The sequence below is a fragment of the Varanus komodoensis genome, unplaced genomic scaffold, assembly GCF_004798865.1.
Source record: "Varanus komodoensis strain SLA01 unplaced genomic scaffold, ASM479886v1 scaffold4, whole genome shotgun sequence".
Classification (NCBI taxonomy): domain Eukaryota; kingdom Metazoa; phylum Chordata; class Lepidosauria; order Squamata; family Varanidae; genus Varanus; species Varanus komodoensis.
In genome coordinates this window covers 12,950,754-12,976,574 of record NW_025335941.1, presented here as the reverse complement: position 1 = coordinate 12,976,574, position 25,821 = coordinate 12,950,754, and the positions used below count along the sequence as shown (strand labels likewise).

Below are 25,821 nucleotides of genomic sequence, written 5' to 3'. Positions count from 1 at the left end.
TCTGCCCCAACTCCAGACATATGGCTTTTTTAGAATTAGCTGAATCATCGCGTAAGAAAAGAGTGAGGCACTCTAAATAGCTGCCAGTCTGGTACAGTGAGGAAAATGGCATGCATTAATGGGGCAGTTATATCAGGGTACCTAATACACTTCTAGTGTGAGAACTGAAATGCTTTCTCCATGGTGGGTTTCATTTTTTGCATCCCATTGTTTTCTAAATTATATTTCTAGACCTACATTAATTACACACATATATACATTATTCAGAGGTTCTTTACTACAGTACTTTTGTACATGCTGGGTTTATTACTAAACTGAAAGAAAAAGAAATTACATAAGGCATATGTACAGTATCCCATTGAGATGCAGATTTCTCTGCTCACCTTGGGTCTTAAAGCTGCAATGCATATATCTGGGGGAACATATAAAAAACCTGGAGTTAAAGCTCAGGACATGAATCATGTCACTCATAGTCACTCCATTTGTTTTTGGCCCAGGTTAATGAACTTCTGCCCTTTTTTCTTAAAAAACAAAATCAAACCCCAAACAGATACCTGCATATGAGAAAACTGGTTTCTTCAATTGGAAAACAGATCAGTGATAAGAGATTACATTGTAAAAGAAGGGGTATTGCAGCTTTAACCCACAACTTTGCTTATCTTATGAGCAGACAGGTATTTCAAACCTTCAATGTCTTGCCTTCATCCTCACTTTGAACCACTTCCAGTTGTCTGTCCCTTCCTATGCCCTAAACTTTGGACTCATTCTCTAAGTTGGCCACATCACCATTCCTTTCTGTTTGTTCTTCATGGTTCTTGACCTCTTCTTCAGTATCCATTAAAGCACGCTGGTCTAACTGGCTGGACACAGACCAAGTGAGGGGTAATTCTGCTCGACTGGCCATCTCTGCCAGTTCTTTGGCACTATAAGATGGTGTGTTTGTCTCATATGTTTCATGAAAGTTGTTGTAATCAACTTCATAAAATCCATCCTCTAGGGTGAGGACAGGTGTGAAACGATAACCCCACAGGATCTCACTGGTAACGTAAGAACTTCGAGCTTGGCATGTCATCCCTGGGAAGAAAGAAGAGAGAAATCAGAAGCACTGAGGAGTCCTAAGAGTGGTACTGTACATAGTTACTGAGAACACATAAGCACTGTGCTAGATGAAAAAACAGAAAACTTTTGCTAGATAAAATGCTTGCACCAAAAAAAAAGCAGGTCAGTTTTATTTAACAGTCTCCCCTCTCTACACTTTTAATTCTGGTGCCCAGATGGGTGGTCAATTTGGTTGGTGTTCAGCCTGTTCTGGACAGGGTTATATTCCCCTACAGGATTAGGCTTGGAAGAAGCACTGTTACTCAAGGCACAAGTGGACTCAGTTGTACGGAGCATTGTGTATCAGTTTAGGCTGATATACCAGCTAGGCTCCATCTAGGCAGAGATAGCTGAGGCATACTTACCTATGTTTTGGTACTTCTCATTTGGATTACTACAGTGCAGTAAATATGATGTTGCCTTCAAAAATGGCTCAGAAGCTTCAGCCAGCCCAAAAGATGTCAAAGAGTTTTAAGAAGCCTGAAATTTCATAATAATGCTCCAGTGTTTTGTGAACTGCATTGGATTTCAGTTCATTTCCTGGTCCAATTCAAACTGCTTGTATTAACCCCTAAAGCTCTAAATGGCTTGGGGCCTTTTTCCATACAGCTCCTCAGTGCTTAAGTCATCTTCAGTGGTCCTTCTGCAAGTGTCCACACCAGTGGTCTTTTTCATACCAGAGCAAGACCTTTTTATTCCCTGAGGCTTTTTAGTTCTTCTCTCTCTGTGCATGAGCGTAAAGGTATTTAGAAATCTTTGCATCACTGTGGGCCTTTCCCTTAGTTTTTATTGTTTTATTCTGTTTTAAACTTTTTTAAAGTTTTGATATTTGCCATATTGTATGAACCAGGTCAGATGCTGCACAATATCTTTTGGTTGATAATGCTGGAAGCACTCAACAAACCAGCAACCTAAACATTCAGAAACTTCTTTGACAACAAGATCCTTATGGGCAAAATTAGGCAAGATGTTTTTTGTGTGGCCTGGCCTTTCACGACTGTCCTTTTATGTTAACAAATAGTTAGCATGAGGTTAGCAGGCAGTAAATCAGACTGGGGCTGTGGTGCAGCCAGATTCCAGGGTGGCATATGTTAATATGAATAAAGCTATCCATAAATAAATACAATAGAATAAAAATGGCAACTATAAAAACAACCTATTATTAGCATTTGCTGATTTATGAAACAATGCTCTGGAGAGCTATATAGAATGATGAATGGTATCTGCTCATAATTCTTATCACCTTTTATAGTGTTCTAGCACCTCATTATATGTGGCATATGAGCATCCTGTTAAACACCTTTTTGAGAACCGCTTGCTAAAGGCCAATGGACAGCATACCAACTGGCTACTGGGAGCCAGTTCCCTTTCACGGGAGTGCTCACCACATTTCTCCTGGGTCAGCCATTTTCTTGAACCGCATATACCAAAAATGGTCTTCAGCTACATTGTTGCACAGCAAGATGGAATGTTCAGAAAGGTTCGATTTGCTTCCTTCTTGAGAAATTCATGTGAATTTTGAATTCTGACACATCTTTCCCCATGTGTATTGCTCCTAAGCCACTGTAGTGGAAGAAATCTTGCATTTGGAACCAAACTGGCTCTAACATTAGACAGCGTGGGACAGTTGCCTTAGTTCAGTGGTTTCAGTTTCTTGAAAGGGCAGCAAAATGGTTAGTTACTTATTTTTACTTCAGAAAACAGCCCCTTGTAGAATTTTATGCCTCAGGCACCAACATAAATTTCGCTAGTCTCAAGTACAATGTGCCTTGACGTGTGTGTGTGCGTGTGCACACACATGTGGAGACATTTGTGATTTACCTCAGTCAGCAAAATGTCCAGCACCAGCATTGGAAAATACAGCGAAACTATATTTTTTCTTAAACCAACTTGTTTGAAAAGTTGGCATTTAGACAAACAGACAAGTAGAATTTTGGGTTCACATATTCAGGATGAAATAGAGAGCAGTTAAAAAAAACAAACTTCCAAGCAGTTAAAAAGACAAGAGTAGGAGGTGGTGAGCCATTTCAAGGCACTAAACATGCAAGAGTGCTAGTTTGAGAAGAGAATTAGCTGTTGATACCATAAGATAAATTATTTCAATTTCTACATTAAATAATTCTCTTAGTGCTATGCTGAATTTCTGTGACAGCTAGGAAATATACTGTGAAGAAGGGAGATGACAGCATTCTTCACTTCTATTTATTTTTCAACAGCGGTTGCATAGTTACTGATTCACAATTTTGATTTATACCTTATATTAATGCACTGTTAGGGAGTATAACAATAAAATATTAGAAGCACTACAAAATAACTAATATATTAGACAAGCTAAAGCCCAGCAAAACTATAAAAGCAGGCTGCAAAAACAGTGCAACAGATCAACAAAAGTGAAAAAAACAAGATGCTGGGAAAGGCTGAAATGGAAGATGGATTCAGTGGCATTATGAAATGTTTTGTACTTGTGTGATACACCTGGCAATTGCAAGGACTAACCAAGTGTCAGCTGCATTATATCTTTTCCATGGGGGTCCACGCCATGTCTGCGGCTGTACATGTGGAGCAGTTAAACCATAAACATTGCTGCCGAACAAACAGCTCCGTTCCAGCCTGAGAAGCACGCCTCCGCTCACTGCCATGCAGCGGTTGCTCCCATTTGTGCTGGCAGCTTGGGACACGGCTGCAGCCATGCCCGGCTTTCGTCAAGTCTGTGCAGCAAAGTGCTTTGTTCAGCCAGACAGATGTTAATGAGACATGATGTCTGGAAATGTAGCATAAAGCAAAGGCATGCTCTTCCGCCCCAGATCATTTGGATACATGGCAAGCAGTAAAATCTGCCATTTAGTGGGGTCAGTCAGGCAGTTCAGTAACAACATGAACGGCAGCTCTAAAGTGAGGAAAATGAACCACAAAATAGGCATGCATCCAGAAATTATTTCACAGAGCAACTGTTTCCGGAGTGGACAGCAAGCCTTCCTGAGGTGGGAACAATGTGAGGCATGAGCATTGGAAGAGAATGCTGCTGGTGGAGGCGGAAGCAGGAGGTGGGGCATTGGCGTGATCTTTGAGCAATTTTCCATTGGTGTTTGGGGAATTTCCAGCAGGTTGCTTGGGGCGCCTGACTCAGAAGATCAGTGATGGATGCTGCTGCACTCCGGAAGACAACTTTCGGAGCAGGCTGGGAGACGGCTAGAGCGTAGGTGGAGGAGATCACAGGATGAATCTGACTGAACACACTTGAGAGCCCATTATCGGGCCTAAGCTGTGGCGGTGAGGGCGGCGAAAAAGAATTTCTTTTCCGTTTCCATTGCCTCCTCAAAATGCCATCAGGCGGAGCTTTTTCGAGTGGTGCAAGGCCTGGTTCGTCCAGGTCCTAAGAAAGATCTGGTTCCACCCTTGAAGGCCCGCTGTGACGATTTTGCCAAGCATTTCAGGGAGAAAATCGCTCAGATTCGTCACGAGCTAGACTCTACTAGTGACTCAGAGGTTTCTGGGGAGACACCAATGCTGCTGTCTGGTCCAAAATTAAAGGATGAATTTCGGTTATTGTGGCCTGATGATGTGGACAAGGTGCTTGGACGAGTACGTCCCACCACTTGCCTATTGGACCCTTGCCCGTCTTGGTTAATAAATAATTCCAAGCACGGGATTGGGATCTGGATCATGGAAGTGGTTAACGCCTCTCTGAGGGAGGGTCGGGTACCTGTCCCTTTAAATGAGGCGGTAGTCTGCCCAGTCCTGAAGAAAGCGTCACTGGATCCAGAGATGGCCACTAATTATAGACCAGTGGCCAACATCCCGTTTCTGGGCAAGGTGTTGGAGCGGGTGGTGGCGGGACAACTCCAAGCTCTCTTGGATGAAACTGATTATCTGGACCCATTTCAGTCCGGCTTTAGACCTGGGTACAGTACTGAATCTGCCTTGGTCGCCCTGTACGATGACCTGTGCTGGGAGAAGGACAGGGGGAGCGTGTCCCTGTTGATTCTTCTGGACCTCTCAGTGGCTTTCGATACCATCAACCATGGTATCCTTCTGGATAGGCTAGCAGGACTGGGGGTCAGAGGCACTGCTTTGCAGTGGTTCCACTCCTATCTCAATGACTGATTCCAGAAGGTGGTACTGGGGGACTATGGCTCTGCGCCATGGCAGCTATGCCATGGAGTACCGCAGGGGTCCATTTTGTCCCCTTTGCTGTTTAACATCTACATGAAACTGCTGGGAGAGATCATCAGGAGGTGTGGGCTGCAGAATCATCAGTACGCTGATGATACCCAGCTCTACCTCTCATTCTCCACCAATCCAGGTGAGGCAGTGGCTGTGCTGAACTGGTGCCTGGCCGAGGTAATGCGCTGGATGAGGGCCAATAAACTGAAGCTCAATCCAGACAAGACGGAGGTCCTGTTGGTTGGCGGATCGGGCTTCGGAGAGGGTGAATTGAACCTAGTCCTGAATGAGGTTGCACTCCCTCTTAGGGACAAGGTCCGCAGCTTGGGAGTGCTCCTTGACCCAGAGCTTTCATTGGAAGCTCAGGTGACAGCGGTGGCGAGGAGCGCTTTCCTTCAGCTTCAGCTGATCTATCAGCTGTGCCCTTACCTGGAGTACGACTGCCTGGCGACAGTGACACACGCGTTGGTGACTTCCCGCCTTGACTTCTGTAACGCGCTCTACGTGGGGCTACCCTTGAAGACGGTCCAGATACTTCAATTGGTTCAAAATAGAGCTGCCAGTCTGCTGATGGGGACTGGGCATTATGTTCACATGACTCCAGTCCTCCGTCAGCTTCACCGGCTTCCCATTGAAGTCCGGGCCCAATTCAAGGTGTTGGTGATGACCTATAAAGCCCTAAATGGCTTGGGTCCTGGCTACCTGAAGGAGCACTTATGTCCATATACTCCCGCCCGCCCCCTGAGATCAGCAGGAGAGGCCCTCCTCCGGGAGCCCTCCGTGAAGGAAATTAGGAGGGTAGGTACTCGGAGGAGGGCTTTCTCTGCAGTGGCGCCCAATCTATGGAATGCACTCCCCAGAGAGGTCTGCCTGGCTCCGTCATTTGTTTTTCAATGCCAGGCAAAGACCTTTTTATTCAAACATCATTTTAATTGCTAATATTATTTCCTTATTTTATTCTTTGGCCAGGGTGACTTATATTGTTAATTCGTTTTATATTTTTAGTGTATTATATTTTAATTGATGTTTTGTGAGCCGCCCCGAGGCTTCGGCGAATGGGGCAGCATAGAAATTTTCTAAATAAATAAATAAATAAACAAACTTCCTAACTCAGCATCAACCTTCCCCTACAATCTAAAGCTGCTGGAGATTGTCAAAGGCATTTCAGAAACTGGGGGCTGGGAGAGGGCACCACTGCTTGTTGGGTAAAAAAGGAGACCACTTGTGCATTGCCAAAAGGGATGGTGAAAGAGGACACAGATTTGCACATGCCAAGTTATATGTACAGGTGCATATTTGAAAGTCATTTCACCCACACAATGGGGAAGGCTGTGGTGTGTCATTTCAAGCCCCCTCCCTGTTCTCGTTTCTCATGGCTGTTCTCTTCACACTGCTCTTGAACTGAGAAGCCCTTTGAAGAGAAGATGCCGCCTTTGGCATCCCTTCAAACAGAAACCTACCTGGCTTCTGTGAAAAAGGACCTGTGGACGCCCTAAGCCTCTGTCCCCCAGTGGACCCTTTAAGAAATCTCCCCAACCACCCATTCCTCTCCTTTACAAAAAGAGAAAAGAAATTTCTGCTTCCAAAATTGAGCAGCAGCAGGTGGGAGCAGTTATAGTGGTGTGACCGGTAAGGTGGGGCAGGGGAGAGACGTAACAACTCTTGCTGCGCATCCTTCTCCTTTACTATCTGTTTCCTGAGATTTCACTTTAATGCCACAAGGTTTCAAGCATCAGAATCTTAAGGACTATAAATCTACATTTGCCATTTTAAATGAAAGATAACATACTTGGTATGTGTAATTCTGTACCTACTACCAAATTCTCTTGACAGGTATCCAAACCCTATGGGGCAGCCAGTGGGGTCCTCATCATCCAAGCACAGCTCACCACTCATGTCTGTTCACCCACCCACGTATCCTGCTCTGATCAACATCAGGCACTATTTAAAATTGCCGCAGTGTCCTGGAGTGAGTTTGGGAAACCAGAGCAGTGACTCTGAGTCACCTGCTACTGCCACACTTCACTGAGGCAGGGCAGGCATCAAAAACAGGCATGGTTGGGCAGTTGCCAGGGGCCCACACCCCAGCAGGGGCCCACTGACTAAAGCCTCCTGGCTCTGATTGTCGTGATCTGTTGTTTCACTTGCCTTGCTTCACTGGTTCAGACCACGGGGATACGAAGGCAGACTCCCTGAGGGAGGGACCACACTAGAGCACTGCACAGACACCCCCCTCAGACCTGGAAATTGGATGGTGCCTGAGACAGCTGCCAGCACACAGCCTTGATTATGACAGCATAAGAGCTCTTCCAGGAAGCAGCCCCTGATTGGCTGCTCCCTGACTGCCTTAGACTTCTCTCAGCTGTGTGAGGGAAACCATCCACTGCTGTGGCTGCTACTCTGGCATCAGGCTTGATCAGCATCTCTCCACCAGGCACAGGTACTGAGATGGGTGTAGTTTTAGTTTTACATTGGATAAGGATGTGTAACTAGTTAGAGGAAAAGAAGGAATGCAGAAATATGGAGTCTTCAGTGAAAGTATATTTGAGATAACACATTATCATCTGAGTTAACAGGTCTCTGGATTATCAGCTTTCCATCAGCAGGCAGAGCAGCTAATATGCTTGACTTAAAGTAATACCCAGTTTGCTTTCTGTATGCAAATACTGACAAATTTGTGTCTTCCTTTCCCTCTTATTTATTAATGCATTTCCTCTTTTTTGCCAATGCATCAGTGGCCACTCTACTGTAAATATATGCAGATGATAAAGAGGTGGAAGAGTGGTCTTAATCCCCTCCTCCTCTAGTGATAATGTTATTTTCATTCCCTCCTGTTCTCAGCTTCCTTATTATTTTTACCTGACAGAGTTCTTTAGTATCAGTTCTATCTTGCATTTCATCTCATCTTCTCTCCAGCAATCTGGCAATAACCTAACCCCCACACAAAGTTCTTGGAGTAATCACTGATTTCATCAGGACTCGGGCCTCTTGTTTCTCTTACTTGGGCTTCACGACAACATTTCCAAATAATGTGTAATTCTAAAGCATCAGAAACCCTTGGGAAGTTGAAAGACAAGAGACAAAACACAAGGAAGCTTTTTCAGACAATTACGATGTACTGAAAGGCAAGATCTGTCTTTTTATGTGGAAGCCATCGATAGTCTATGGAGCAATAGTAATGGTGTATAGCTAATTGAAAATCAAGTGATTAGGTTCTTCTTGCACAGGGAGTACTATACATTTACTGAGTAGTAACTAGCCACAGTGTGTTGTCATGTTGCCTGAACTCAGACTGCTTCTTACAGGGTGGCTTATTTTGGGGCAACAAGGCACCATGACTACCCATGGCTTGTTCTGACCCATGATGGATTGTGGCGTTGTCTGAACCTGGGAGACTGATAGCAAGTGCTATCAAGACACCCAGAAACTGCATTGCCACTTCTTGTGATTTTGCTTGTGATGTCACCAGGGGCAGCCACTCCAGTGACAACCAACCAGCACTCTGGAGTGACCATCGTGAATTTTCTAGCTTTTAAAAATTAGTCCCATAAATGTATGCAAATACATATCATAATTTTTTATTTAATTTATTTCTGTTGGTCTTTCAGAGGTGCACAAGTGCGCACTTATGGCCATCTCATATATGGAGTCTACCCTGGTCAATCTCCCTATAAGTTTCAACTGTCAAAAAGGAGCTAAGTACAGTTGATGAAGCAGGTGAAAATTAGCAAAGCAAATTTGCTCACAGTTGCCACCTGCCAAATGAAAATCACCAGTATAGGGGATTAAGTAGGTACACTGAAACGGGCTAGTGACAAGATATCTCCCCTAGCAAGAAAATCCTCTGAATTTCCAGTTGCTAAACTGACACCTCTCAATGTCCTAGACATTTCCTACAAATTTCTCAGTTCCCTGGAAGTTCTAACCCCCCCCCCCCCCCCGCCGCCGCCGCCAAAGAAGGCAGCTAAATGGGAAGGAGTGAATGTGGCTATCATGGTAGGCTGATATAATTCCCACTAATATTGGCATCCTATCTGTCTTATTATGTCATTTGTAAGGGATTTTTTATTGTCAAATTTGCACATTTTATTCACCAGGAAATGAATAAATGCAAGGGTCATGTATGGAAAGTAAATGGAAGGAAATCTATGTAGATTTTATAGCTAGGAAAAAATGGAGAAAAACATGATCCAAAAACCCCTTTTATTACTGTCCCAGCCAGGAAAACAACACTTAAGTCCTCTCTATTTACTTCCCAGACATATTTTTTTATATTTCCCAGTTAACACACATACACACACAAGTGCAATTTGACAGGTTGTTGCTTTTTTATTTTTATTTTTTAAACCAATGCTCAGTGGTGGCGGAATGGGATTGAGCAAATGGCTCCATTTACGCTGTCCCATTTAGGCTTTCTCATGGTTGGTTTTAGAACTGTCAGGGAATCAGAATAATTACAGTGGGAACAGAAAAGAAGCCGCAACAGGAGGTGGGGTTTAATATTTCCCATATGTGGAGTAACTTGAGGAGTGTCAAAAATGTGGAGGACATTGAGAACTAACACTTGAAATCCAGAGGGTGACATTGCGAAGGAGAGTATGTCACCACGCCTCTGCTGTGCCCCTCTCCCATCAGTGATTTTCGGTTGACAGATCTTCAACACCACACACGTTTGCCTATTTGTAGTCTTCACTTCTTAGTTCCCTTCTGTGTTGACAGCTGAATCTTAGAAGGACGTCAACAGGCTAGAATACATATTTTGGCAACCAAAAATGCCCACCTGTGCGCCTTGAAAAGACCAAGACAACCAGCAGAGCAACACACAAGCAAAATTATAAAGAGATTTGTGCACATTGTAGGCTGGAAAAAACACAACAACAACAGCCCCAGTTGTGTATGTTTGAGGCTCTGAGGAAACAGCAGCCCAACAGCAAATGAAGAGGGGAATGGATCAGAGCAGGGGATGGGAGACAAGGGGTTTTGCCACAGAAGGTACAGGCATACCAGCCGGAAGACTTATTTGTTTTTCGGCGCCAGGCGAAGACCTTTTTATTCAGGCGTCATTTTAATTGTTAATGTTATTTTTACTTTAAAGTTTTTTGGCCAGGGCGACTTATTTTATACAGTTACATGTATTTTATATTGTTATTTATGTATTTTAATTTATTTATTTGTAAGCCGCCCCGAGGCTTTGGAGAATGGGGCGGCCTATAAATTTTCTAAATACATACATACATACATACATACCAAAGGGGAATGAGGGCGGGAAAAAGCCATAGGCCAGCTGTCGGGCACACTGGATCGTTCTGCGAACAACCAACCCACTGCAGCTAACTTGCAGGGTGGCTGGCTGGGTCATGTGACCCCACTCATCCTTGGTGTAGTTTTGGGGGTCAATTTCCCCATTAGAATGCAAATGCAGGGTCTCCTTACTGCCGATACTGACACACCACATGTTTTTCTGATTCCTGGTGTTCCCAGCAGCCTACTCTAGGAAGATTTTGTAGGAAGGAATGACCACAGGGACACAGTTTTGGAGATGCAGCGACCTCTAGGTGCTGGGGATGACATTTTATATGGGGACAGAAAAAAACAGGGACTTTTTTAAAAGTAATGTTTTCTACGCCTATTCCAAAATGAGCCCTTTCAGTGTGTCTGTGTATTGTATAGTACTAGTCACACTGAATGACAAAACTTTTTTTTCTAGATAGTGCACGTTGTGGTTTCCTTATTTTCTCAATTTCTGGAGAAATTTAGTGTCTAACAACCTAGCTCCAGACAGCATTGTTCTTAATGACAACATAAGCCAAGCAATTACATGGTTTATCCTCTGTACTTTTATTACAGTTGCCAAAGCAATGGTGATTCGGGATGTGTTGATATATGGGCTGGCATCATCAACCCATGGCTGGACTTGTCTATTTTTCATTCTCCTGACATTATCCTGTCACTGCTATGTGAGAATAATAGGGCTGCAAGATTTAATCAAGTGATTGGAGTGGTTAATTGAATAAAGCATTTTTCCTTGATTAAAATGGCCTTCCTGTGAATAAAAAAGGATGCTTTTTCATATTATGAGACGATCCCAACATCTTTACTTGTATTAGGATTTTCTCTGACATTGTACTGTTGACAGTTTCCCTCCTTAGCAGAACAACTATGATATCACAGTGGTGCAGGTGTAGTGATTAAGAGCATGGGACTGGGACTCAGATGATCTGGGTTCTAGTCCCCGCTCAGCCATGGAGCCAACTGGGTGACTTTGGGCCAGTCACAGACTCTCAGCCCAACCTACCTCACAGGGTTCTTGTTGTGGGGATAAGATGGAGGAGGAGATGTAAGCTGCCTTGAGCCCTTTGTAGGAAAAAGGCAGGATATAAAAAAATAAAAAAATACCAATGAGGTGGTGTAAGTTTACCACTGGATTGGAATGTGTCCTATGTAATCCCATTTAACATTTGCATTGAATTTCATGGATGCTGTGCTTGTTGCACTAAGGGGTCCCTCAGTGGTCAGAAAGATAATGATGGGACTGTGTTGTTGTTTTGTAGATTTCCAATTTTGGCTTGGTCAAGATGTTTACTTCACATTGTCAACTTTACCTTAGAGATAATTTGGTCCTTTTTAATAGGAAATGGGTGGAATTATGATAACATGAAAATTTCCTTTGTCATCTGAAACGAGGTGAAGAAATTGTAACTGTCAGCAGTGTGGAGACAATTAGCAGACTTCAGAGAGGCAGTGGGACATTGAAGGTATGATCGCAAGAAAGTAAGTGGGACATGATGGATAGATCAGGCTGTGATAAGCATATGGTGAAATGGAACAACAAATTGCCGTGAGATGCTGAAGTGCAGTGTGCTGGAGATTCAGTGAGCAAAGTAATGGAAATGGCTGGGTACCAGCTTTGTAAGAGATCCTTCAGCTGTGGATACATTTCTACGCACTTTTGCTCATGCAGATAAAAAATGTCTAATATATTCCATTTACAATGTTGCCATCAGTTCAGTATCTCTAAAAGCAACTCCTTGTGAATTTTGGCTTTCCTATCAACTCCTTCTACATGACATAGCTAGGTATAGAACATACTGGAGGAAAAGCTGACACCAAGGATAATGATCACATGTTTGATTTATTCCATACGCCACACAACTGTAGCATGATATTCCATTACCCTGAAGATGCAGATTTCCTCGGGGCACCTATTTGGTGGTGGAGTCCTGCTTTTTCCTTAGTCTTACAAACAAACGGGTATCAGTGGTGTTCAACAGTTCTATTAGCTCTAAGGCAGTGCTGGAAAACACTGGCTCCCTATTATCCAGGCTGGCTAGCTGATGGTTATTGGAATCAAACAATATCTGGAAGGTCACAAGTGTCCCACCTCTCCTCTTGGATTGAATTATTAGAATATGGCATAGTTTATTTAAGGATTTGGATCTTGTTTTTTAATCAGTTTTACAAAGCAGCCAATAATAGAATTAAAAGAGCATAATAAAAACACAGTAAAAACACCAAGCCTTGCATTCTTTGTTCCTGTGACCATAACTTGGCTGGTGGGATGCTCCTACTACAGGAAGGGGCAGTGCTGATTCTTGCATGTACCTTTCACACCCACACTCCCTTCTGCTTCCCCTACCAAATACCTGCTCTGGAGGGATGGGAGCCCCTCTGGAACAGCATGAGAAGTTGTACTGTGGGGGAAGAAGGAGTGGATGAAAATCATCTATCTCCTGCCCTTTTGCCAATAGCCTCTCCATGAATGTGAGAGCTTGGAGTCTAAGGCAATAAAATTAACAGACCAGGAGTTATTAAAAGAGCGCACGCACAGTGATGATCATGAATATAACTGCATATTTGATAATGTTCAAATGTAATCATTCCTTGGATGAGGCTGGAAAGAGTGGCATGGAAAGTACCCTTGCTTGTTCTACATATGTGGTTGCTCCATTTCAAACATTACTGGCATCAGGTGAATGCTGGGCTAGCTTCAGGCATCCCTTAATATCCTTGTAAAGAACTCTTTGTTGGGATAATTGTATCCTATTGATCCTGTTGAAATTTTAATACCTTTTGAAGTGATTGCTCATACGGAGTTGGTGCAATGTATACCTTCCTTAATTTCCTTAATCCATATTAGTGCAATGCCTCTATCTGGCCAAACAAAAGTTCACAAAAATGTGCACACTTTTGAGATCTCAAGATTTCTTCATCATGCAAGTTGTTACAAAGCAATTGTGTGTGTGTGTGTGTGTGTGTGTGTGTGTGTGTGTGTGTCAGGAAGCGGGGACAGGAATAAGGAAAATGAAAAGGCATAACTTGATGGTGAAGTCCTTCATTGCAAGTGCTATATAGTAAAAGTGTCCATGCACATCTATGAGTCCCAAAAATTGAGTGTGTGTTGGGGGAGGGGGGAGCGAGCGAGTGAGAGGGAGATCAGGTCTTCTTCATTCCTATGTGACAATCCATACAACACCCACTCATTGTTCTAAGTACGTGGAATTTAACAACTTGACTTCAAAATTGTTCATTTTCAGTTATGGAAATATCTAACAGTTTCTTAAGCTAGGAAAAGAGACAGTGTCATTGAAGTTGAGCCAATTATGTGGGTGTAAGATGATTAAGGTGGATATGATGTAGAAGGAAAAGGAATGCTATACTTTTTTTAAAAAAGATTTTTTATAGCACATTTACTGTTCTCTTCTTGAAAGGCTGCAGTTTGGATTATAAAGGTATTGTCAACAATAAGTCTAGGACTTAATTCATTGTCACACTACAGTCTGGGAGTTTAGTTACGGCTAGGCCAAATAAAAAATGGTGCCTGGAAGGCACCAAATTAGAATGGAGGCATTCATACACATAGTTGCCATTTTGTTCTGCAGAAGTGCAAATCCATGCACACACTGAAAGGCAGTGGAGATTTATCTCATCTGTGTTGGATAATACAACTTACAGAAACAGCAACTATTTCTTATGTATAGATTATATTATTATTCACTTCTGTCCATCTTCCATACAAGATGGAGGGTGATATAGAATGTTGCAACATGTGCACGTGTGAAGGTGGCCATGTGTCAACCTTTGAAGAGTTATCTGAAAGGCTACTGGAAGACTGTCTTCCATTTGAAAAAAACCAATTGGAAGAGCTACCCACTTTACATCCAGTAGAAAGAACCCTTAGAAAGAAGAGCTGGACCTTCTGAGTTGCCCATCAACAGCACCCACACAGCATCTAAGTAAGGAATGTTGTCATAGTCTTGTCTTGCATTTCTTTTTAAGGTATAATACTAATTTCTAAATTTGCATCTCTTCATATACATTGGCATATAGAGAGGTTGTGCAAATCAGTGCCCTCCTTTGTCCTCTTTTTTGGTGATGCATTTCTTGGTGATTACAAAGTGGCCACTGTAGTGTCTGTACGTTTGTACACATATGTGTACACCTGCCCTTTCTGTCTCTTGTTCGCACAGAGAATTAGCCCTATTAAAGTACAGCCATTAAAAGGCAGCTAGACTAGCAATGGATAGGACTCAGAGAGAGAGAGAGAGAGAGAGAGAGAGAGGTGGAATTCTAACCCAAGCAGTAGTTGGTCCAAATAGATGATATGAGGTTGCCACTGTTGGTGTGCCATGACCCAGGGTAGTACAGTATAGCATATTTCAAAGCCTATGCATCAGTCACCACGTACATGACATGCATAGCATATGTGGCATGTTATTAAGGAGTTATGCATTTTGAAATGGGTAGAATTTTTTCCACTCTGGAATGTTTGTGACATTTCATTTGCTAAACATGTCTATTGCTTTTGTTAACCTAACACAAGAAACGTAAAATATAGACACCATGAGATAAGAGTAATTTGACTGGGTCCACATTTTACAATAACTAGGTAGGCCACCTTATCAGGTTCCTCATGAAGCACCCCGCCTCCACGTCCCCTCCCTCCCTGTGTATGTCTACAGAAAGAGAGAGAGAGAGAGAGAGATCGCTTGCATGCAGTAACAAGATACTTCTGAAATAAAGAAGACATCAAACACAACGTTATTTTTCCACAGTAATAAAATAAAAATAGAAACACATAGATGACACTAAATCAGCCAGGTACTTATAATACAACCCTGTCTAAAACATTATCCTTGATTGAAATTACGGATTTAGTTTCTAGTTCAGCACTGATGATTTCATTTCAGATCCAGGAAGATCCACAGGGTAAATTGATACTGAATCCAGAAAGAAATAAGGACTTGAGATGCAGTTAAGCAAAATTAATGAACACATTTTTAAAAGACAGAACTTTTACATAAAATAACATACATTAACATGATATAACGTTTTTAAAGTGACTTTTAACAGGAAAAGTTCAAAGCCAAGCCTCTGTCACAATCCATCAGAACTTGCTCTCTAGCTTTGTCTCTCACTCCACAACAAAAGCTGTTTAAAAGTAGTTGTCAGGCAAAAGAGGTTCTTGCTCACCTTTGAGTTGTGCTTGAAATAAAGTACACAACCTTTTTCATGAAGAAAGACTGTTCTTGACAGTGAGTAAGAATGAAATCCAAGTACATGTTAAGAAGATTGACTACAGGTTTTAACATATTATGGTTTTTATGAACAAATACTATATTTTTCCATCTATAAGATGCCCCCATGTATAGGACGCCCCCCACTTTTCTTACCCATCTCCGAGTGAGCAAGCTGCCGCACTTGCTGTTGTCCCCCTCATGCACTGCCTTGCCACCCCCACCCTGCGTGCCCACAATCACACCAGTCTGCCCACCCCCAGCGTGGCCGCAGTTCTCCTCTCTGCCCCCCATGTATAAGACGCCCCTCCATTTTGAAGTAAATATTTTAAAGAAAAAGTATCGCCTTACACATGGAAAGACGGTATGTCTACCTTTCATTTTGTGTGCTTGGAGAATGCAGAGAGAAATCTTTAAACCAGAAGAAAATGATTTGTTACCAGTGAGAGAAGTGACTTAATTTGGATGGCGGTGGTGGTGGTTCCATGTCGTCTAACCCTTTGGCATGCTATTCAATTTGCTTCCATTGACTCTGGGCCTTGTACATCACCAGCTTTGACAGTACAAAGATGATTCACAATCATCTCCAATTTGCTTGCTCACATCTTTCTGACATCTTTGCTCATCCTTGTAAAGCAGGGGGATTGGACTTCTTTTAATCTGAGGGCTGAGTTCCTTTCCAGAGAAGCTCTTGGCTGCTGAATTCTCATGATGTGTGCGGAGGACCTCAAAGCGGAATGGGCACAGGCAAGAACAAAAGTACAAAAACATGCCAGCATCTTGCAGCTGAAAGTTCTTCCTGCCAGTTAGTGGGCTTTAAGAGAGGCATTTCTACACTTAGAATGGAGGGGAAAAAACTTCCCAGAGTGAGAGATTGATGCTTTCTCCCAAGGAGCTGCACATCCACCCCCACCATCTTGCTCACAACCACAGACTAAGAGATGGACATCCTTAGTCTCCACATTCTATTTAATTCATTTGTTAGCCACCCCAAGAGTGGAGACTGCAATCAAAAGCCTCTCAAAACAAAGAGAACAAGCAAGACAAAGTTGACCAAAGTTGTTATTCATTGTATTACAGCATCCTATGGGGGGACCTCTATCTCAAAAAGCCTGGTAGGTCCACTGAAAAATAGGCAAGATTGTTGGGGCTCAAGGATCTAGTCCTTTGATTTTGAGTATGCTGCATTATTCAGAAGGACCTAGATTCCTCGTGGAGAATCTTTTGGACTGTTTGGTTCTTGCTGCTGCCTCACAGACCCATACCTGGCTCAGCTGAACATTTAGAAGGAAACCTTAACCTTGACTATCTTTGGGAGATGCCTTTCCAGCCTCTGGAGCTAGGAGCCTACCTCGACCTCTTCTACGAGGGCTGTGTTTTCCTTTGTTGGTCATGGACAACAGGGACTCCCTTTCTTTCCCAGTGTGACATCCAGCTTAGTTCCATCAAACCCTCCATTCTGGCTGCTCCCAGGTCTCCTAAGCTGGTGTGAAAACGCTCCTCTTGTCACACTCTGACTGGCCTCTTGCCTGCTACCACCCTCCGGTTGCCCTGCCCTGCCCTGCAGCTGCTTGCTATACCAGGTGCACTTATTTCTTGGTGCTGATGGCTTTGGTTGAACTGCCTGAGCAAACTTTAGCTGCTGATGCAGATATGTAACAGTGCTGGGCTGTGCATGTCACAGTTGCTTTTGCACAAATATGTTTTGCTTAGCTCTTCCATAAGACAAAGATTAGAGTTACATTAGTTTCTTCTTAAATGACAGCCTCTCTCCCTCTCCCTCTCCCTCTCCCTCTCCCTCTCCCTCTCCCTCTCTCTCTCTCTCTCTCTCTCTCTCTCTCTCTCTCTCTCTCGGTGACCTGAATCTTTTTGCATTAATTTACTCCTCCTGTGGTGCTAGGTTTTTGGATATACAAAGTGTCTTATTTATTTATTAAAACATTTTTATGCTGCCCCATTCGCCGAAGCCTTGGGGCGGCTTAAAACAATTAGTTAAATAATTATAATTAAAAATATAAACATTAAAATAAAATACATACAATATAAAATAAGCCGCCCTGGTCTTGGGTAGGGAAAGGAAATTATTAGCTAGTCCTGGAGCATATTCTCGGTTCGGTATGGTGGGTTACTGATAAAGGGGTGAGACATACAGGTTTGCCTCTTTCAGGCACTCCCTTGATCTGGGATGGTGGCAAGGCTCCTCTCTGTCTAAGCTGGGGCTTTTGGTTGCAGGGAGAGCGTTAATGTATCTGTAGGGAGTGCTTGCCCATCTGAGCTCCTGATGAAGGTGAAGGAGAGCATCCAAAGGGCTGCAGGTGGGTGCTGGTTATCATTGGCATGTGTAAGACAGTTCTGGACCTTTTGCTTATTCTCAGCCAGTTTTCTGGGCAGAGAGGATTTGTTTTAGCAAATCCACCAGTGGAATGGGATACTGTGGGTCTTGGAGTTGACTCAAGCTTGTTATGTGTCCAGGAAGGGAAGAATTTGGAGCATTGGAACTATAGTGCACAGCAGAGGATGCTACTGCAGTGAGAGGTGGCAATCATGGGGAAGGCCATGGAGGTCTACCTTCCGCTTCCTCTTCCAGTCAGCCTCCCAGCATCAGTAATTCTAGGGGCTTGTCTGAAGCCTTGTCTCGGAAGCTGCTGATGAATTCCAGGTGGCTCATTGGAAAATGCTACCGTATTTTGGACCAAATTCTGAAAGACCATACCACCCAGACTGATATTACTGATAACATGAATGGAAGAAGCAGGAGGAGGCATACTCTTTCAGAGAGGTCCATCCTGGGTAGACCAGAATTTTTTTATGATGTTTGGCTTGTATGCCAGCTGCAAGAGTATTTGAAGATGGAAGATCTTGACTAGGTTATTTATGCTCTGGTGACATTCAGGTTGGACTATTGCAATATGTTGTATGTGGCGCTGCCTTTAAAAATGGAACAGAAACTAGCTGGTGCAGGATATGGTCACCCAGATATTGGTGGGGTCTAGGTGGTCAGGTCTTTAGTGTCAGCCATTCTTCAGTAGCTGCAAGTGCTTTTCTTAGCCAATTTAAAGTGCTATTGCTAAGATCAGTCTGAGCCCAAGTCACATGAGGACTGCCTCTACCAGTACCAGCCTGTCTACCCTATGAGGTCCTCAGCAGTGCCCCTTTTCACTTGTCTGCCACTGAATGCCATTGTGTCAGTTCCACCTCCCTCTGCAGGAAAGCTCTGAAAACCCTCCTGTTTTAACTGCTTCTTTTCGGAGGGGGCCTGCCAATTTTATTTGTGATCACTGTAACATTGCATTTTATTATTTTGAATTATTTTGGAAGGATTTCACACTTAAATACGCAACATAATGGCAACATATATACATGCATAACTCATAATCCTGCTCAAGGACAGTCTGAGGAGGGGAACCCATGGGATTTGCTATTGGAATAGAACCCAACATGCTGAGAACCTATTTTCATTTTTTAAAATGAGTGCTCTGGTCCTTATTGCTAGGAAAAGAGGTTTAAAGAAGTGTGGGCAGTGTCTAGTGAATCTCTGAAATTGGTGCCATTTTCTGTTGCCAGTGGAGTTGGCTTCAGTGCCCTATTGAGCTTCTAGCTCCTTGGTTTGACAAAGGTGAAATAAAGGATGCCAATCTGAAAGAGTGTTTCGCTTGCATTGGGTAGCATCTGACCCGACTCTTACGCTAGTATAGATTACATTGTGCTAAAGTAATGGCCTTCAGGTGCAATGCCAATAATATTTGCTAGTCTGATGGCATTCTGGGAAGAATCAGTCTGTCTGCTAACACCGCTGGTATCAGGCTAGGTGGTGCTTGCACTAGCGCAATGCTCAAGTGCTCATTTGGATACTGCTCAACATCTATGCAGATCGCCAGCACGGATTACCTTGATATACAGTGAGATGGCTTTTTAAAGTACACAGGATGCACAGCTCTGTGATAAGGAATGGACGCAGACATTTATTAGCACAATACCCAGTCAGTCAGCAGGGTTGTAGTCAAGCACGGAACTAGCTTTGTAAGGTGCTAATCTCCCTGATAGCCTCATTTAGTATCTAAATAACATTCTGTGTGCACAGTTTACTGCTTTACAAACACATTTTCCACAGCTGGTGAACATGCTTTTTATGTAACCATAAAACCTTCTGCAAACATTACTTTTGAGCGGCTCATCTGTCAGGAACATAAATGAAACTGCAAACAGATTTGGGTGATTAGCTATAATATGTCTGCACAGTTTTTTTAAAGCTTAATGTTGCAACTCTCTCTTTTAACCTTACATGCAAACATCTTATTTTCAGTAAACATTTTTTTTAGCTCTGTGTAGTATTTCTATTGGCAGCAGTGGGGTGTGGGAATCAGTGTTGTAGAAGGCTAAGAAAACGCATTTGTACATAAGGAGTACACAACTATATTATACTTTGCCACTAACAATAGAAGAGTTGCATGAAATGCTTCACTCTGTCCAGTACCTCCTAGTGACCAAACCATGTAATGGCATTATCCACACGTTCACTGTCCATGATCTCTGGCAGCTGCAGACAGCTCAAAGTATCACCTATGGGATTACAAAGAGCCTTGGTTGTTTTGGAAGAAATTTGGTTGCCTACAGGCACACAGATCCATCTCAAATTACATTGCTAATAGTTCCCTTCTGGCATCCCTGCATTCCCAGACTGGGGCTAATATGGTTTCAGGTCATAATCTAGAATTATTAGAAGGTCATCATAATTATAGTAATAATAATAGCAGCTATGCTAATTAGAATGGACATACTCTAATGAACATTAGAGGTGCTTACCTTCCATTTAGGCTGAGAATTGTGCACCTACGTAACACAGTAGTCTGGTGCGCTGGGTTGGGGTGTGGAGTGTTCTCCCAAGCTATGGCTGTTGTTGGACAGGATTTTTGGTTTATTGGCATGGTGCGCAGAATGTCAAATCTCTTATTTTCAGTGCTTCTCAACATGTAAAGAATGCTATTCATTCAGTCAAATGCAAAACTGCAGGTGTTCTGTATTCCTTTTTTTACTGAACAGAATGTTCAAGCATTTGTTTTCATTTTTGTTTTGCTAAGCTACCATGGGGGTACTAGCCATGGAAGAACCAGGTGAAGTATGGAAATGGGGTGTTGGGCACACCAACCGTCCAGTCTTTGTTATGATTTATTTATTGGTTACATTTCTACACTGGACTGCCAAATGGGCACAGCGTGCCTGTCTGCCAATCTGCTTGCTCATTGTTTGAGTTTTCTTGATCTGAACGGCATACATGCAGTTTAGAATAAGCTCTACTGGATACAGCAGAGACTTACTACCAAGTAAATATTCTCAAGATTTGGTAATACCCATCACTGTCTTAAGAAGAGCCCCTTGAAAGACCATTAGATCCATGATTTAAAATTGCCTCCTTGTGCCACTGGAGAGTGGACTGCTAGTCTGTCTAGCATGCTTTAAATCAACATGATTTAAATAGTGCTCAGAGCATCTTCTTGCGAACTTGATTTGTATTCTGGTCTCCCCAGCGCAGTGAACCTCTTTGTTGTTGATGTAAGTTTGTAAGAGACCCAAGAAGCAGTTCTTTCATCATCAGCTCAGAGCTGTAGATTTATGACTGTGTGTTAACAGCTTTATGCCTTGCTACCATTCTCAAACCATCATGTACTTGCCACATAACCATCTTTATTGGTCTTTTTAAACGTTCATTGTCATTTTATCAAAGTTTTGTGTCTCCCTTTCTTTTTGCCATTGTTCCTTGTATTCTGCCTTTATGACTTTTTGATGAAATGCAGTTATATTATACTAAAGCCTATTAATGATTTCATTGTAATGACCATGCACATGCCTTCTGTTTTGCAATGTTGGATCCATTTCTGTGTTTGGACTGGCATATCTCCTAATGGCTTTGGGCACTTGGTTTTTTATTTTGCTCTCCAAAGTACGCATTTTGCTGACATCACCAGTAGCTTGAATTGCCAATTTAACTGAGCTTCTTTGAGGATGGAGTTGGCTCAGCTTTTCTTGACGAAAAGAACTATAATTCTAATTAGCATGCTTTTATTACATGGATTTAGGATCCTTCTGATATCATGAAATGGGAGCATAAAATGCATTGGCTGTATATCTCTAAAATGGCAGAGAAGGGCATAGGGTTAGAACATGTTATGGTTTTAAGTCAACATTGTCTCTCTCAGTTGACTTCTACTGATATGTTAGAAGGGACTAACAGACTTATTTATTTAATTAAATGGGTTGGGGCCAGTAGGTAGAACAGGATCATTTCTAGCTATTAGTCCTACACCCAAGGATCAGCCCACTCAATCTGGATGATAGTATATCAGAAGTAGAAACAATCTGCATGGAAAAAATGTCTTACAGAGAAATAGCAATATGGATGGCAAAATGGACTTTCTTCTAAGTTCGACTATTCTTCGGTTAGGTGCAGCCAGGCCTTATCTCATTGGTGGCAGCTATCCATGGCCTTATGAAAGGGTGAGGTCTTTCTCAGGTCTACTGTTTGAAATATGCATTTTATATTATATTATATTTGGAATTGATTGTTCAGGGATTCTAATAGCTGATAATGGGGAAAAATACCCCGAACACCTGGATGAATGTAGGCATTTCTGAAAATGTGATACCCTCTTTGAAAAGAGATTAAATGAACAGTAACTACAGAACTGACAGCAAACAGCAGTTAAATGGAACATGCTTTGGTCTGTAAGCCTAAACACTCTGAGTGCTTCTGCCTGTGGTGAAGCATATGTGATTTCTATGATGAAGGGCAGATGAAAGAATGTTTGTTTGTTTTTCTCCTGGCAGAATGAACACCAGGTGGGCATGGGCATCAGGAAATACTGTAGCATAGCAGCTCTCAAAATGTGAGACATGTGTCCCTGGGAGATGCAGTCACTAGCAGAGTTTCCTTTGCTGCACTAAATATCCCCAAGAACGTGTCCTCATTGGACAATGAATCACACTATGAAACTGTGATACATGATGGACAACAGTTGAGTGGGGGAGTAGCAAAATACCGAGCACCCATTCACTTCTGCAACCAAGGTGTCCTTTTAATTTAAGGTAATGATAGTTACAGAGTCCAAAAAGATCCAGGATATAAATTTTCTCATCCCCACCCCTAGAGCCAGTATAAGCCATGTCAGAGCTATGTAAATAAAACAGTGTGTGTGTGTGTGTGTGTGTGTGTGTGTGTGTTCTATGCCTATAGTGTTTATGAATCAAGATCAGTTAAACCTAACTTTCAGGGTGCATTCAGCTTACGTACACCAGTGAAGGTGTCTGTCCAATATTCTGCACAGGATGGAGTTGTTTTGAAATGGGGAGGCATCCCCTCATGAAAACATGGGTAAATCAGCTAAAGTCACAGATGAGTTCTGGCAAGTGGAATATGTATACATTTGATAACTCTATCCCTCCAAGTGTGCATTTTAGTAGCCAGTTTAGTTATGTTTATTTATGGAAGGGTACAAAATGTGTGGAGGTACTCTTCACATGCATGTAATTACATTTAAAGTATATATACACTTGATTCATTACTGACATAATGATTTGACTATAATTTCAAGGTAGAGCAATTTCTATCCCCATTTCAAAGTTATCTCCAGTACAGAACTTTTGGAAAGAAACCTTCCTGTGTGTAAGCCGAATGTGCTTTAAAAAGTTGTTAGAATCAGATTAACTGATCTTGATTTATAAACATTTATAAATCTAAATGTTTTTATAAATTTAACTACAGATTTGCCATCACTTATATAAGCCCTAATAAAGGGCAGTTGTGGTGGTGATGGTGGTGCTGAGGGAAAATGAATGCCCCAGTTTTTGGGCGCTTGATGGCTATCAAAATATTTGAAAATAAAAGGGCTTGTTGGTTGCCAGAAATGAATTTAGTTTTGGTTTTTCTATCTTTTTGCAGAAAGAATAGAGTGACCTATTTCCCCTATCCCAGGACGTTTTGCTTTGCTATCTTAAAACGTGTCAGGGCCTTCTAAATCTTGCTACATCTTGTTTCTTCACTTCTTTTCCCATCAAACTGCAAGAAGAAACATTCCAGGACTATCTTTTTGCAGGCACCTTGGACAACATGCAAATCCATTAACCCATTTAGGAGACCCACTGTAAGAAAACTGGTTTAGCTTCTTGCACCTTCCCCCTTGGGGTTATATTTTTATGTCTTTCACAACACAATTTATTTTTTAATGAAAATACTGAAAGTATAGAAAAAATAAGAATGAGAAACATTACCTGTTGCTTCCACCATTCCTTCTAGGATAACAACTATTTCTAATTCCTCTTTGGGCAATTGGGCTTTGGAAATCTCCCAGAAAGGACTCTGTTGGTTTATTTCATGGCTGATGATCAGTGGCGAAACCAAAAACAGACGATCGTCCCCAGTATAATAACCTACATTGATATCTGTCTGGTTGAGTGGTATAAACTCCCCCTCCTTTGTCTGTTTAGACTTGATCAACTTGGCTCGTATTGATGCTTCCACAATGTGTGAATTTCTAAGGTCCCCAACTCGGAACATCAAACATAGCTTTCCATCTCTCATGGAAATTACAGCATTGGTAGAAAACACCAGGGTTTCTGCCCTCTTCTTGGGCTGGGATATTTTTACAAACATGCAGCCAACCATGAAAGCATTAACAATAGACCCTAAAACTGACTGAACTAAAAGCAGAATAATTCCTTCAGGACATTTGTCTGTGATGACTCGATAACCATACCCAATGGTGGTTTCTGTCTCTATGGAGAATAAAAAGGCTGAGACAAACCCATTAAGGTTACTGACGCATGGAGTCCATTTCTTATCCCCTATATGTTCCATATCTCCTCGTATGTAAGCAATTAGCCACCAGATGAATCCAAAGAATAGCCAAGTCACAGTATAAACCATGACAAATATTAAGAGGTTGAATCTCCACTTGAGGTCAACCAAGGTAGTGAAGATATCGGTCAGGTAGCGATAAGTCTCTCTCACGTTTCCATGATGGACGTTGCACTTTCCATCCTTCCTAACATACCTCTGGATTTTTCTCTTGGTACATTCTTTACTTAAGTGCTTTGGCAAATCTTCTCTGGCTTGTTTGGGCAACTTTGGTGGAAGAATTGTAACAGGGCTCTCCACGTCCTGCTCCATCGAGTCTCCTTCCAGCACATTAGCTGTCATTAAAGAAAAAGAGAGCATCAGCAGTGATGGCATTGATCAGAGCATTAATACTCACTGTATCAGTTACACAAAGCAACCAAAGGATTTTCTCCATGTTGCTAGAACAATGGCAATAAGCTGCTTTGTACCAAAAGGACAATAAAAGAAAAGTGATGCCTAAATTGATATTAACAGTTAAATTTCATGTTATACTCAGTAAAATATATTTTCCTCATATATACATACATAATTGATATATGATACCATGGTTTATTAAAAAAAGGTATTTTATTTTATTCAAGTATTTTCTTGTAGTTATATCCCAGAGACTGAGAGAGAGAGAAAGATAATTATATACCACTCTCAGAGTCTTCAACAATCCAGTGGGATGCGTTTAGGTTAGAGATGAAAACTGGCCTGAGATTACCCAGAAACTTCATGGGTGAGCAGGAATTTGAACCAGCACCTACTCTGGTACGCTAACCACCACACCTTATGAGAAATAGGAACTGTATAAATGAGCAAGAAAAATTGGCTTTGGGGCTGAAGCTGTAAGAGGAGCAAAAGCAAAGATCAGGTGTTAGAAAGAGTTCTGTTAATTCCCTGATTATAATGTTTAATTAAACATCTCAAATGATTATTTAAAGGCAACAGTTTAGTGACTCATCCTCTTCTCCCAGGCTTGGGAAAAGAATAAATCAATAGAGAATATTGTGAACCAACATAAATGTTTGCATACAAAACAAATATTTATATTGATACTTGACAAATATTTATTGAGTCTTAAAGTAAGATTTACAATTCTTTAGGTATGAGTACTACTTCTGGATACTAATTTGTTAACCTGATGAGAACAGAATAAGAAATGTGTAGAAT

General features: G+C 42.0%; 1 protein-coding gene across 1 annotated transcript; it reads right to left on the bottom strand.

Annotated features, from left to right (window-relative positions):
• Positions 1–748: 748 nt before the first annotated feature.
• On the bottom strand, positions 749–24,966 carry KCNJ6 (potassium inwardly rectifying channel subfamily J member 6). The gene is made up of 2 exons (XM_044441745.1): positions 24,039–24,966; positions 749–1,074 (listed from the first exon to the last, which is right to left on the bottom strand). The coding sequence occupies exons 1-2, from the start codon at positions 24,964–24,966 to the stop codon at positions 749–751; spliced, it is 1,254 nt and encodes a 417-aa protein (XP_044297680.1).
• Positions 24,967–25,821: the final 855 nt, after the last annotated feature.

Excerpts from the sequence above, each read along its gene's own strand:
- KCNJ6 (XM_044441745.1), bottom strand. The coding sequence starts at position 24,966 with ATGACAGCTAATGTGCTGGAAGGAGACTCGATGGAGCAGGACGTGGAG. Across the intron at positions 1,075-24,038 it reads AGGAATGGTGGAAGCAACAG|GGATGACATGCCAAGCTCGA; the intron begins GTAATGTTTCTC and ends CTTTCTTCCCAG.